At 46.1% G+C, this 14,357-nt stretch overlaps 1 protein-coding gene across 1 annotated transcript in view; it reads right to left on the bottom strand.

The window, feature by feature from the left end:
- LOC130134278 (potassium voltage-gated channel subfamily KQT member 2-like) overlaps positions 1 to 14,357 on the bottom strand; it is a 267,264-nt gene that overhangs the window by 196,829 nt on the left and 56,078 nt on the right. Inside the window, exons 3-4 of the mRNA XM_056302181.1 lie at positions 13,050 to 13,140; positions 4,990 to 5,116 (exon numbers count right to left, since the gene is read on the bottom strand). Coding sequence (XP_056158156.1) covers positions 4,990 to 5,116; positions 13,050 to 13,140 — 218 coding nt within the window. The remainder of the gene's footprint in view (positions 1 to 4,989; positions 5,117 to 13,049; positions 13,141 to 14,357) is intronic.

Genomic DNA, 14,357 nt, shown 5'->3' on the forward strand with positions numbered 1-14,357 from the left:
GATAGATAGATAGATAGATAGATAGATAGATAGATAGATAGATAGATAGATAGATAGATAGATAGATAGATAGATAGATAGATAGATACATAGTTGGTTAGCATACATTGTTTCTGATAATAAATTTCAGTATTTTGAGGTGCTTGCTCTGCTTCCCTCCACAATTATATATAGCATATTACAGTAAAGAACATATAATTACTAATCTATTTTATTTTATTTTATTTTTTGGTGCTTACGTACATGAAATGAAACAAAATGCCTTTACCGCCAGCCCACAGCTGTACAACACAAAGACAAAAACACATCCAAAAACTACATGAACTCACATACCCAAACTAACATATATAGCCAAACTTTAAAAAAAAAAGTTACTGTCCAGGGGAACGACCCCCAGCTAGGATGACTGTCAGAACTGCCGGTTTGCATGGACTAACAGTTAGCTTAGTCCGCCCCGCCTCTGCGTCCTGTCAGACCGCCTTCGGTGTTTCCTCCTCGGGCGTGGCTCTAAGCAGGGCCATGGTCCGTGGGCCCACCGGACAGAGCAGACCAAGCTCTCCCAGCCAATCCAACACCAGCTCTCTCAGCCAGACACCCTCGACACACCTCCCCGCACTCCTCACAACAACACCAAAAACACCACAGTCAATGCCAGGTGAGGCCGCCACCAGACCGCCCTCCGTGTTATTGGAACTGCTGGTCAGCATGGGTTATCATTTAGCTTAGCCTGCCCCGCTTCCGCATCCTGTCAGATCGCCCTTGGTGTTACCGGGCAAGGCCGTGGTCCCTGGGCCCAAAGGATGCAGCAGACCAAGCTCTCCCAGCCATCAAACGAAGACAAAACTTAGACGTGGACAAAGACACTGCATGGATGGTACTGGGTGAGGCCGCTGCAAACGTGAATCCCCACCGCCATCTTTCCACACCGGAAGCGGAAAACTGTTTGTATTCTAAACTCTCACCTCCTAACTGAGATAAAACTGAGATGCAGACAGACAGATAGATAGATAGATAGATAGATAGATAGATAGATAGATAGATAGATAGATAGATAGATAGATAGATAGATAGATAGATAGTGTGATGTTTTGTGCTTCTCACAACATCAACAAATGGACAGACAACCACGGGTGAACAATGATTTTAGAGAAGTCTCACAGGATATATTTACACATGGCAGGTGGCATCCTGACTGCACGTAAGTGCCTGACTACCTAGCTGGCTGCCATATCCTCCTATCAGCAGGGGGCGTACTTAGACTAGAGCCCAGTCCGCTTGTAGACATTACATTATTCTTCTTTTTTCTTTTCTTTTCTTTTTTTTTGAACAATAGCTCCGTTTCAAATTCCAAAGTGCTACTGAAGTACTTTCCTTGTAAGCATTCTCAAATATCCATAATAAAAAATAAAAACCCACAATGGCCTTAGCTTTGACTGTTGTTCCTTACTTGCAATAAATGCATTTGCTGTAGCTGTCCCTGAAACAACAGCTGAAATCAATTTCTATAGTGCAACCAAAACAGTCCTTTACTTTGTGCTTTATACTTGCTTGTATAGACCATTCCATGGAACAATACTCTGTTTGTAAACAGTCCCAAATGACAACAACATTGTCAGTCCATGAGATAGAGTAATTTCTGAGTCCTTAACAGTCCATATTGGTTCGTGAGACTACTCATACTCACGGAGATAGGAGGGGCATGTCTGTTGTGCTGAATAGGATATCTTGGCGGTGGTGTGTTGACAACAATCTTGTCGCTATCGTCATCTGGGTCTGGTGGAATGCTCTGGAGATCAGTAGGGATTTTCTTGAAAAAGGATGAGTTCCTCGTGATGTAGTGTCCATCCTTTGTTGCTGTCACCATTGAGCCTTTGATCTTTGACATAATGTATGGTTCACTGTTGTAGGATGTGGTGAGCACTCTGGGTATTCCAAACATGGAGAACACTTTTTTTTATTATTATTTCTGATTTTTCCCTTTTTTCTCCCAATTTAGGGGCCAGTTCAAACCCCTACCCTCGTACTGCATGCGTTCGCCAACTGCATCTCTCCGGCCGGCAGTCTCGAAGGAGACGCCTCCCCACTTCCGTGACAAGGCGACTCCAGGCCGAACCACTGCTTTTTCCGACACACGCAAAGACGCAGTCACGTGACGAACACAAGCCGACTCCGCCCCCTCCCCAAGACAGTGTTGCCAATGATTGCTGCTTCATCGAGTCCGGCCATAGTCGAATCTGACGAGACCGGGGTGCGAACCCCGGTCCCCAGTGGACAACTTCATCGACACAAAGCCAATGCTTAGACCGCTACACCACCGCGGACTTAACATGGAGAATACTTCGTCTATAACTGGTATGACTGTGTTAGCTGAAGTTGACTTAACAGCATCAACTACTGGGTACCGGGTGTATTCATCCACGATGACAAGTAGATACTCTCCACTGGGGAGAGGTCCATAGAAGTCTGCACTTGTGCTATGCCAGGGGGCTTCTGGTAACTCAGACATCTGCAGTGGCTCTGAGTGTGACTGGTGTGTTAGCCTGGCATGCTATACAGTTTTTGACTGTAGCTTCTGCTTGCTGGTCCATGTTTGGAAACCAAGCTTTTGTTCTGAGGAGTGTGTTTGTCTTAACAATGCCCTGGTGTCCTTCGTGGGTGAGCTGTAGGACTCTGTTCTGTAGGGCTGTGAGGATGACAATTCTCGTGTTTCTTAATATGATATCGCCCGTGGGTGACACTGTTAGTTCACTGCTGATTTGTTTGAACTGCTTCAGAATGGCAGTGTGTTATGTGTCATGTGTGACCTTGTACCACACATTGTTTCTGATATGTGCACGGAATTTTCATAGGATCGGGTCTTTCAGAGTCTCCTCTTTGATCTCTGTGAGAGTCATTGCTTTGGGTGTAGTGTGATGTGTCATGAAGTTGAGATATTCCTCTGCTACCTTTGCTGCACTTGTGCTGCCACCTGTCTGTGTGGGTATGGGATAACGGGACATGTAGTCGGCTGGGTTGTCAGCTCCTTTTCTATACCCCACTTTGTAGTTGTGTGGCTGAAGCCTCAGTCCCCATCTCTCGATTCTGGCAGGTGGTTTTGATCTTGGATTGTTCCAGATAATCTCAAGGGCCTTGTGATCAGTCACTAGTGTGAATGGATGTCCGTAGATGTGTAAGTGGAAATGCCCACAGCTCCAGACAACAGCCAGTGTTTCTCACTCTGTCTGTGAGTAGTGCTTTTCCACATCACTGAGAGCACAGCTTGCATATGCGACAGTGCGTCTTTCAATTTTCTGCTTTTGATAAAGGATGGTGCCGAGCCCTACAGGGCTGGCGTCGACAATCAGCTCTGTTTCTTTGTTTGGATCAAAGTATGACATGGTGGTATCACTGGTGAGACTGTATTTGATGGCGTTTAGTTAGTACTGCTTCTTGTTCTGGTCCCCATTCCCATAGCATATCTTTCCTTGTGAGCTTGTACAGTGGTGCAGAGATAGAGGCAAAGCCTTTGATGAATCGAGAACAGTAATTGGCCATCCTGAGTAGACTCCTGATTTCCCCTGGATCCTTTGGGTTGCTGGCCTGTTGCACAGCTGCAACCTTTTTGGGGCCCGCTGAGATGCCATCGGCAGAAAAGATGAATCCAAAGAATTCAAGCCTGGACTTGTTGAATTCACATTTCTTTCGGTTGAGTGTGAGGCCGCTCTTTTTGAGCCTCTGGAATACTGCTCTGAGGTTGCTGTCATGCTCAGACTGGGAGGTACTGTAGACGATGACATCGTCACTCAGATTTTTCACTCCTTTGAGGCCTTGGAGAATCTGGCAGATTGTATTCTGAAACACCTCTACAGCTGATGAGATACCGAAGTTCAGATTTATATCACCTCAAACCAAGGTGGGTGGTGAATGTGGTTACCTGCTGTCAGGGTGGAACTCTAGCTGGTGGTACCTTGCTGTCAGATCCAGCTTAGAAAACACAGTGGCTCCATTCAGTTCATGGATAACATCATCCATGGTGGGTGTGATGTAACGTTCATGTTCGATGGCAGTGTTTGCTTGACACATGTCCATGCAGATTCTAACTTTGTCTGGGTCTTTTGGTTTCGGGGGTGTGATGATGGGAGAGACCCATGGTGTGGTACCTGACACTGTCTCAATTATGTCATCCACTTCCAGCTTTCACAGTTCATCTTCCACTTTCTGCCTTATGTGGAATGGCACACGCCTGTGCGGTTGACATGTGGGTTGGACATTGGGGTTGATATGGAGCTTAACCTGGAAGTCTTTCAGCTTACCGATTCCATCAAACAGCTCTGGGTAGCTGTCGACAAGCTCATCTGCAACTGTCCTGCTGGTTGGTGTGGGTGATGGAGAGGTCACTATCTTGATCAGTCCTAGCTCCGTAGATGTGTCATAGCTTAGTATGGAGAAACTGTCCCCTTGAATCACATAGACCATGCCTTGAGACTGCTTGTTTCCTTTTTCCACGTTTCCTATTAACACACCAACAACAGGGAGAGGGATTTAGGAGTGATGGGGTAGCTTTTCGTAACGGTTGGTCTGAGTTGTGGGCGTGGCTTTAGTTTGTTGAATACTGCTTCAGAATCAGAATCACTGACGATGTTCGCTATGGTCCTTGAGTCTATCAAGACTGGCACACTGAGGCTGTTTATCCTAATGTTTGTGATTCTCCTAACATCAATAAATGGACAGACAATGACTGGAGTGAACAATTATTTTGGAGTAGTCTCACAGGATATATTCACACATGGCAGGTGGCTTCCTGACTGAACCTAAGTGCCTAACTACCTAGCTGGCTACCATATCCTCATATCAGCAGGGGGCGTACTTAGACTAGAGCCCAGTCAGCTTGTGGACATTACAGATTGGTAGACAGACAGACAGACAGGCAGACATGCAAGGAGGCTGCAGCAAGAAAAAAGATGAAGCCATAAATGGTGAAACTACAGGGGGAGTGAGAGAGAGACCTACCGATTACACAGAAGGGTTTTCTGGCAAATTTGAGCCGTCCTCTCCATCCTCTGTAACGACAGCAGCATCCTGCGGCCCAGATCCTCACCATATATTCCACCCCAAACACTACGATGGTTACAACTTCCTGTCCAAAACACAAAAAAAAAAACTTGAAACGGTGTGCCTATGGGATCTGCAAATCGGATACTAGATAAGTGAAAAAGTTGGAGGGGGTGTAATTTTCTTTCCCTTCCCGAAACTCAAAACACAAGAAGCGCAATGTCGGCAATGGTTTTTGCAGTATAGCAGACCCCATGGCCAGCTTAATCCACCCAAAATCAACAAAAATACCTGTCTGCTCCAAACTAAGCTTGCTACTAGCTATTATTGATAGCTAATACAGCTAACGTATTATTATTGTTACTTTTACCCACACAATGATTATTACCATTATCAACATATCAACAACGTGTTACAAACAAAATACTATATTAATGTACCTGATGAATGTAACCAGCTTAGTCTGTGGCCATAGATACCTCATGTAATGATAGCTAGCCCACTAACATACCTCTGTTATGCTAGTCACAGGTTAGCCAGTGTCCACCTTTCATTTCAGAGCATAAAGATCCGCGGGGAGGGTCGGCTGGGATGGTCTCTGGCCAGTATGACCTCCCCATATCCGGCCTATTTTAAACGTTTTTCCCCCTCTGTGAGCTCCCGGTGGGGACCGGCCGTTCGGAAAAGTCATCCTGCATCCAGGCATCTCGTTTGCCTTATTTTGTTGAAAATACCGGTTCTGGTCTGAAGGTTAAAAAAAAATAAAAAAAATCATGGGGTGGTTCCCCCGGCCCCGGGGCATGTCCCTGGCCGCCCTGCGACCCCCAGGAGCCCATACAGAACCCCCGAAAAAGCCTGGACAAAAGAATGCCATGGGGAACCTTGGCCAAACTCAACACTATAATACGGTGATGCTGACAATGGATTATTAAAAATATACCAATAATAGCTGAAATATTTAACTTACCCTGTAGTGCAAGAGCACAACTGGTCCACAATGTGTTTCAGGATTAGTTGATGGGGTTTCTCATTCTCAAAAAACCCAATGAATTTACACCAGCAGAGTTACAGCACCTCGCCCGGAAAAGGGAAACCAGGGCCCCCTCCTGGAGCCAGACCTGGGAGGGGAGCTCACTGGCGAGCATCTGGTGGTCGGGCCTTGGCCCATGGGGCCCGGTCGGGCCAAGCCCAAAAAAACAACATGGAGCCACCACCCCGTGGAACCACCACACGCAGGGATGAGCATTGGGGTAGGGTGCAATGCAGGCCGGGCGGCAGGAAAGGCGGGGACCGGGGCGTGCTGACTTACGGCATCGCAGATTGGTCCTTAGGATGTGGAATGTCACCTCTCTGGCAGGGAAGGAGCCTGAGCTGGTGGGGGAGGTGGATAGGTATCAGCTAGATATAGTTGGACTCACCTCCACACATAGCATGAGCTCTGGTACCAAACACCGGGAGAGAGGCTGGACTTATTACTTTTCTGGAGTTGGCCAAGGTGACAGGTGCCGGGCGGGTGTGGAGATACTCACAAGTCCCCAGTTGAGCACTACCATGTTGGAATTCTCCCCGGGGAATGAGAGGGTTGCTTCTGTATGACTGCGAGTTGCTGGGGGAAAGGCTCTGACTGTCGTGTGCGTTTATGCACCGAATAGCAGTTTGGAGTATCCGGCCTTCTTGGAGTCTCTGGGTGGTGTCCTGGATAGGGCTCCACCTCGGGACTCTATAGTTCTGCTGGGGGACTTCAACGCTCACGTGGGCAACAATGGAGAAACCTGGAGGGATGTGATTGGGCGGAATGGCCTCCCCGATCTGAACCCGAGCAGTGCCTTGTAATTGGACTTCTGTGCGAGTCATGGATTGGCAATAACAAATACCGTGTTCGAACATAAGGTAGTTCATAAGTGTACTTGGTACCAGAACACCTTAGGCTGAAGATTGATGATAGACTTTGTGGCCATGTCATCAGATCTGCGGCCGTATGTTTTGGACACTCGGGTGAAGAGAGGAGCAGAGCTGTCAACGGATCACCACCTGGTGGTGAGTTAGATCAGATGGTGGGGAAGGCTGCCGGACAGACCTGGCAAACCCAAACGTGTAGTGAGGGTGAACTGGGAACGTCTCTCGGAGGCCCCTCTCCGTGAGGTTTTCAACTCCCACCTCTGGAAGAAGTTCTCGTGTATCCCGAGGGAGGCTGGGGACATGGAATCTGAGTGGGCCATGTTCAAGGCCTCTATTGTAGGTGTGGCAGGCAGGAGCTGTGGTCAAGGTGGCAACCCGAGAACCTGCTGGTGGACACCAGTGGTGAGGGGAGCCATCAGGCTGAAGGAGGAGGCCTTTCAGACTTGGTTGGCCCAGGGGTCTTCTGAAGCAGCAGACAGGTACCTGGAGGCCAGAAGGGCTGCTGCTTCGTCGGTCGCAAAAGCAAAAACTCGGGTGTGGGAGGACTTCGGCGAGGTTATTGAGGAGGACTTTCGGTTGGCCTCAAGGAAGTTCTAGCACACCATCTGGCGACTCAGGAAGGGGAAGCAGGGCTTGACTCAGTGACTCAGGCTGTGTTCAGCCGGGGAGAGGAACTGTTGACCCGGACTGGGGATGTTGTCGAGCGGTGGAAAGAACACTTTGAGGAGCTCCTGAGCCCAACTAATACGTCCTCAGTGGAGGAGGTAGGGTCTGAAGACTCAGAAGAAGCCCCACCCATATCCCTAGCAGAGGTCTTTGAGGCAGTTAAAAAGCTCCTCAGTAGCAATGCGCTCGGTGTGGATGAGATTCGCCCTGAGATGCTGAAGGCCCTGGACATTGTTGGGCTGTCTTGGTTGACACGCCTCTTCAGTATCGCGTGGAGGTCGGGGACAGTACCTGTGGAGTGGCAGACTGGGGTGGTGGTTCCCATATTCAAAAAGGGGGACTGGAGGGTGAGCGCCAATTATTGGGGCATCACATTGCTCAGCCTCCCTGGGAAAGTCTACTCTAGGGTGCTTGAAAGTAGGCTCCGACCGATTGTCGAACCTCAGATACAGGAGGAACAATACAGATTCTGTCATGGTCATGGAACAACGGACCAACTCTTTACCCTGAGGGGGACATGGGAGTTTGACCAGCCAGTCTACATGTGTTTTCTGGACTTGGAGAAGGCTTATGACCGTGTACCCCGGGGCACTCTGTGGGGGGTATTGCGGGAGTATGGGGTACCGGGGCAGTTGCTGCAAGCCATCCGGTCCTTGTATAACCAAAGTGAGAGCTGTGTCCACATTCTTGGCACAAAGTCAAACACGTTTTCGGTGAGTGTCGGATTCCGCCAAGGTTGTCCCTTGTCTCCAATTCTGTTTGTGATAGTCATGGACAGGATCTCAAGGCGCAGCCAAGGTGAGGAGTGTGTCCGTTTTGGGAACCTCAGAATTGCATCTCTGCCCTTCGCAGAAGATGTGGTTTTGTTGGCTTCACCAGAACGCGACCTCTTGCACGCTCTGGGGTGGTTTGCAGCTGAATGTGAAATGGCTGGGATGAGAGTCAGCACCTCCAAGTCTGAGGCCATGGTTCTCGACCAGAAAATGGCGGATTACTCCCTCCGGGTTGGGGATGAGTTATTGCCTCAAGTGAAGGAGTTCCAGTATCTCGGGGTCTTGTTCACAAGTGAGGGTAGGATGGAGTGGGACATTGACAGGCGGATTGGTGCAGCATCAGCAGTAATGCGGACGTTGTACCGGACCGTTGTGGTGAAGAGGGAGCTAAGCCGGGAGGCAAAACTCTCAATTTACCAGCCAGTCTTCGTTCCAATCCTCACCTATGGTCATGAGCTTTGGGTAGTGACCGAAATGGTGTGATCGCGGATACAAGCGGCTGAAATGAGTTTCCTCCGTAGGGTGTCTGGGCTCAGCCTTAGAGATAGGGTGAGGACCTTGGACATCCGGAGGGAGCTTGGAGTACAGCCGTTGCTCCTTCACATTGAAAGGAGCCAGTTGAGATGGTTCGGGAATCTGATTAGGATGCCCCCTGGGCGCCTTCCTTTGGAGGTTTATCGGGCACGGCCAACTGGGAGGAGACCCCGGGGTAGACCCAGAATGCGCTGGAAGGACTACATGTCCAATCTGGCCTGGGAACGACTTAGGATCCCCCAGAAAGAGCTGGAGGGCGTTGCTGGGGAGAGGGACGTCTGGAGTGCTCTACTTAGCTTGCTGCCACCGCGACCCGACCCCGGAAAAGCGACTGAAGATGAGATGAGATGGTTTCTCATTCTTTGATTGCGACCGGTACGCTTTACCCTCAATTACAGTCGCACCCGGCAGCCCAGAGTCCATGCAAGTCAGTTTTACTTTTAATATTCTGAATGTACTCCTCCTGAATTCTGTATGCCCTCCTCCCTTTCACGGGATGACATTAAGGATGAATTGTTTCAAAATACATCACTTATTTTCTTTGGAAATGCGCTGATTTCTTCCTTCATGTTTTGTTGTTTTCCAGCTATTTCCAGGATGGTTCTGAAAAGTTTGATGGGCATAGCAACAGTAACTAAGGGGGTGGGACTTTGCGAAAGGTCAATTACCTAATTTTATTTTTTTAATCAAGACTTCAAATATACAAACACATCAAGCAAAGCCAGTACACTATAAAACAACAGAGTAGGCTAAGAACAGTACATCAAACGTGTCAAAGACAACGAGAACACAACAAGGAAACAGAAATAGAAAATGAAAAAGACATTAAATAAAATAAAGTAAAATAAAATAAAATAGGACAGTACAATATTCCAGGCCAGGGGTTAAATTACATTAAATTGTTCAAATGCAAAGAACAATTTTTGGGCATTTCTGTTTTTCATACATTTTAGAGATTTGAAAAAAAGTTACTAATTCGGTTTTAAAGGCTGCTAAACAGGGTTGCGTTTTGCAATAATTACATTTGTGTATAAAATATTTTGCCAAAATAATTACATTATTTAACAAGAATTGTATATTTCTATCTTCCATAAACATTCCAAATTTGAAACTTACTAGTAAATTACCTAAAATTTTAGACTTTACATATATTGCACTTTTCTAAACAACGTCACAAGGTGGCTTACACAACAGAATAAAATAACGCACATAGTCAAGACAAAACATTCATTCATCATCATCATCATCATCGTCAAATGGATAAGTAGCATCACTAACTGCCAAGCATTTAATTCATTTGTTGGGGTAAGCTCTGATCATCATATTGTACGCACTAACGACAGATGTCACGGATAAGATGCTTTTGGGTTGTGTGATACCTTTTAGAATATCATCGATTGGGAGGGGTTTTAGTAGTGTCTAATCTGCAAGTATTTGAAGAAATTATGGGCAATGGGCTTTTGACTGAGCCCTGAATACAGGGAGTTCCAATAATCCAGAAGTGATGAGATGAATGCGTGGATGATTTTTTTTCAAGGTCCGTTTGGACTAGAGCATTTTTAACTTTTGCAATATTCCTAATTTGGAGAAAGCCAGACTGTACTACCTTAGTGATTTGTGTGTAAAAATGGAGCTTGGAGTAAAAAAAGACACCCAAATTGTGGGCAGAATGCTTAACATTGGAAGACAGGTTCCCAAGACTCTTTTCCAGGTCATCAGTTAGATTAGGGGGGCCAAATAAAAGGACCTCAGATTTGGACTCATTGAGCCGGAGGATGTTTTGTGACATCCAGCACTTAATACCCGAGAGACAAGCCATGACATGAGAAAGATCATGTGTGTCATAACCAGTAAGTGCGACATAAAGCTGGGTGTCATCCGCATAACAGTGAAAATTAATATTGTGATGACAGATGATCTGACCCCGGGGGGGGCATGCAAATGGAAAATAATAATGGACCAAGAATTGACCCCTGGAGGACACCGCATGCGAGGGGGGCTGGAGGTGAGGAGAATTCTCCCATTATAACAGAGAAAGAACTGTCAGATAGGTAGGTTTTGAACCAGCCAGAGCAGTATCCTTAATGCCAACATAGTTTTCCAGGCGATTTAAAAGGGTGTGATGATTGATCGTATCAAAAGCGGAACTCAGGTCAAACAGAATTAAAATTGAGCAAGCACCAGTCAGCGGTGAGTAATAAGTCATTGGTAACTTTAATGAGAGCTGTTTCTGTGCTGTGGTGGGTACGGAATCCTGATTGCAATTGCTCGAAAATGCTACAACTATTCATGTGTGTGATTAGTTGAAGAGATACAGACTTTTCTAAGATTTTCGATAAAAAATGTAGATTAGAAATTGATCTAAATTGCTTAAAACAAGAGGGTCGAGAGTAGGCTTCTTCAGGAGGGGTCGGACTACTGTGTGTTTAAAACTAGATGGGAACAAACCGGTAGCTAGTGAGCAGTTGATAATGGAGATAATTTGTGGGCCAACAGTGCGAAATACCTCTTTCAGAAATCTAGTGGAGATAGTGTGTAGTTGACAGGTGGAAGAGTTCAAGTGGGAGATTAGCTCTTCTAAGACCAATACAGAAATTTGCTTAAAGCGAGTCAGATTGGCAGAGGGTTTAGTGCAAGTGAGGAGATTGCTCACCACCGGTGTAATGTGGAACCTAATGTCATCTATTTTCTTAATAAAGTGGTGGAGAAATTGGTCGTATTTTTCAGTGTATCCAAAGATTGGCTGGGGGGAGCTAACCACTGAATTAATAGCCTGAAACAAAACCCTGGGGTTGTGGCAGCTACCAACATTTAAATTAGAAAAGTAGGACTGCCATGCATCCTTAACCGTGTTCTGATAAGCCAGCATCAAACATTTCAGTCTATGAAGAGATGCCTTGAGTTTGTCCTTCTTCCATTTTCTCTCAGCTTCCCTGCACTGCCTCTTTAAATCCCTTGTGTGGTCAATAAGCCAGGGGAGGGCATTATGTTTGACACGTTTAACTTTGATAGGGGCAATGCCTTCAAAGATCGTGTGACAGATATTATCAAAATTATCCAAGTAATCATTTACAGAGTGATCCTTCTGGTTAAGGGTATTACTAGCTCAAGTCAGTAAAAACTTTTTTTTTCTAAAACTGCTAGCTGATTTGGAATTAAAAAAGACCGAGAGCAGATACAGGTAGATGGCTTGTGAGCAGGGAGCGGTAGCAGGGTGGGAAAAATCACAGTTTAATGATCAGAGACATTAAAATTTAGCAGTTCAATCTTATTAAGAGAAAACATAAGGCAACACCATCCCAGCCACTGAGGATGAAGAAGCCAATGCATTCTTAGTGTCGGTCCCATTCCTGGATAAATGGGGAGGGTTGTATCAGGAAGGGCATCCGGCGTAAAATCTTTGCCAAATCCCATACCCAATCGGTCGAGGCCCAGGTTACCAATGATCACCACCAGTACTGTTGGCCAGCAGGGTGCCAGTGGAAACTATGCTACTGTTGGGCGAAGGAGAAGGAGAGGGGGAAGGCATGTCCAGAGGCAGCGGGAGAGGAGGAAGGGTAGGAGTGTGGAGGTGAGAGTCAGAATTTTAAATGTTGGTACTATGACTGGTAAAGGGTGGGAGCTGGCTGATATGATGGAGCAAGGAGGAGCAGAGATTGCATGCTGGTTGTTAGCTATGAATGGGAGCAGAGAGACAGGTTGATGGTTTTGGAGCAGAAAAGGATAAAGTGTTTTTTTTAATAAGAGGTCATGGAGGGGTTGATGAACTGGGGGAAGGGGTGAGCGAATGAGATAAAGAGAATGGATTGATGGATGGGTACAAAGGAGAAGTTTGGGGACTTTGGTCTCAGAGAGGGGGAGAAGTCAGATATATGGAGGTCTCAGGAGCAGAGTTGGTGGGAGGTGGAATGACAGAGGAAGAAGGAGGGAATTGACCACCGATGATTTCCACTTTCTCCTCAAAGTAGAGGGCAAAGTAATTCGAATTGGGGTAGGGGAACTAAAGGGGCAATTGCAGGTGCATAACATTTTACGAAGTTGAGAACATTATATGCCTTGTGTAGGTAACTGGTTAGTAACAGTGATAGTAATAATAACCACGTGTAATTATAATAGCAAAATTAGTAATAGTAAATGTAGTATTACCAGTATATAAAGGGCATCTTCAGAACTCGTCTCGTACTCCTTTATGGTGGAGAAAACAGACAGAACAAGACAGGAAAATACCAGCAGGAAACTGGAGAGAGAGAGAGAGAGAGAGAGAGAGAGAGAGAGAGAGAGAGAGATTTCGAAAATGTACATTTATTCAGAATACATTACAGTCCAACAGCTGATACCCAAACACTATCATCTCTTTATCATCCAGCTCATACAAAAACAAAAAAGTGTCAGGAAAAAAAGACCACTGAGTAGTCTAAACAAGTATTTGCAAAAACAGAAATTCAAAATAAAATAGCCCAATATAAACACAAATTCGCCTCAGGAAGTTTGCAGCAACACAACATCCTGTCCTTAGACCCTCACACTGGATGAGGAACAACTCCCTAAAACCCCTTTTAACAGGGAGAAAAAATAAGAAGAAACCTCAGGGAGAGCAACAGAGGAGGAACTCTCTCTCCTAAGGTGGACAACGTCCAACGATGTTGTGTTTACACAATTTGCATACCAAAGAAATAAAATGAAACAAAGCCAGTAATACAGCCAGGACTTTCCCCCATTACACAAATTAAAAAAAAGAAAAACATCTTCGTCAACTCCAACTATGCACAACACCACCCCAGTTCTGGAAAAAGGCCATGTCTGTGTAGAAGCTCTGCTCTGTAGGGTGATGTTCGTGGTGGAAACCAGCTTCTGATAAAGTCCTGGAGAGCACCAGTCGTGGACATCCAGCCTGGCTCCATGAATCAGTGGCTCCTCCAGCAGCAGTAAGAGGAAGATCGCCCAGTGCAACACATTTGTTCACCAAATTCGTCTTAAGCATCATCGGGGAGTTGCAATTTCACTTTCTGTACAAGTTTTTTCAGTCTGAAGATTTCCTGGTCAGTAAATGTGTTTACTTCCCAATCTCCTGTGTTTTTCATAAAACGTCTGACTGAGTCCACAAAAAGCTGCAAGTCTGGAAAGTAGCTTTCCACCTTGACCGCCCTCAAACCCTTGGTGACCTGTAAAAGCTCCCTGATTTTCAGGAAAGCATAGCTCCCTTCAGTGTCCACCTGTATACGAGGAGTGGAAACTAACTCATAGTCACTTTCTTCTGTGTCCTCCTCAGGTGAAGAAGAGGATGGCTTTTTACCTTTTGAAACCCTCCTTGCTTTTAAATTGTCCTGTCTACCCTCTGTGGGCTTCCTTTTAATGGGCTTTTTTAATTTTATTTCATCCGACAGCATCTCTTCCTCTTCCTCAAGTACTGACTCTGCCCCTCTAACAGCAGTCTGCCGTATTTGCTTCTTCTGA

Source organism: Lampris incognitus, chromosome 2 (genome assembly GCF_029633865.1).
Source record: "Lampris incognitus isolate fLamInc1 chromosome 2, fLamInc1.hap2, whole genome shotgun sequence".
Lineage (NCBI taxonomy): Eukaryota > Metazoa > Chordata > Actinopteri > Lampriformes > Lampridae > Lampris > Lampris incognitus.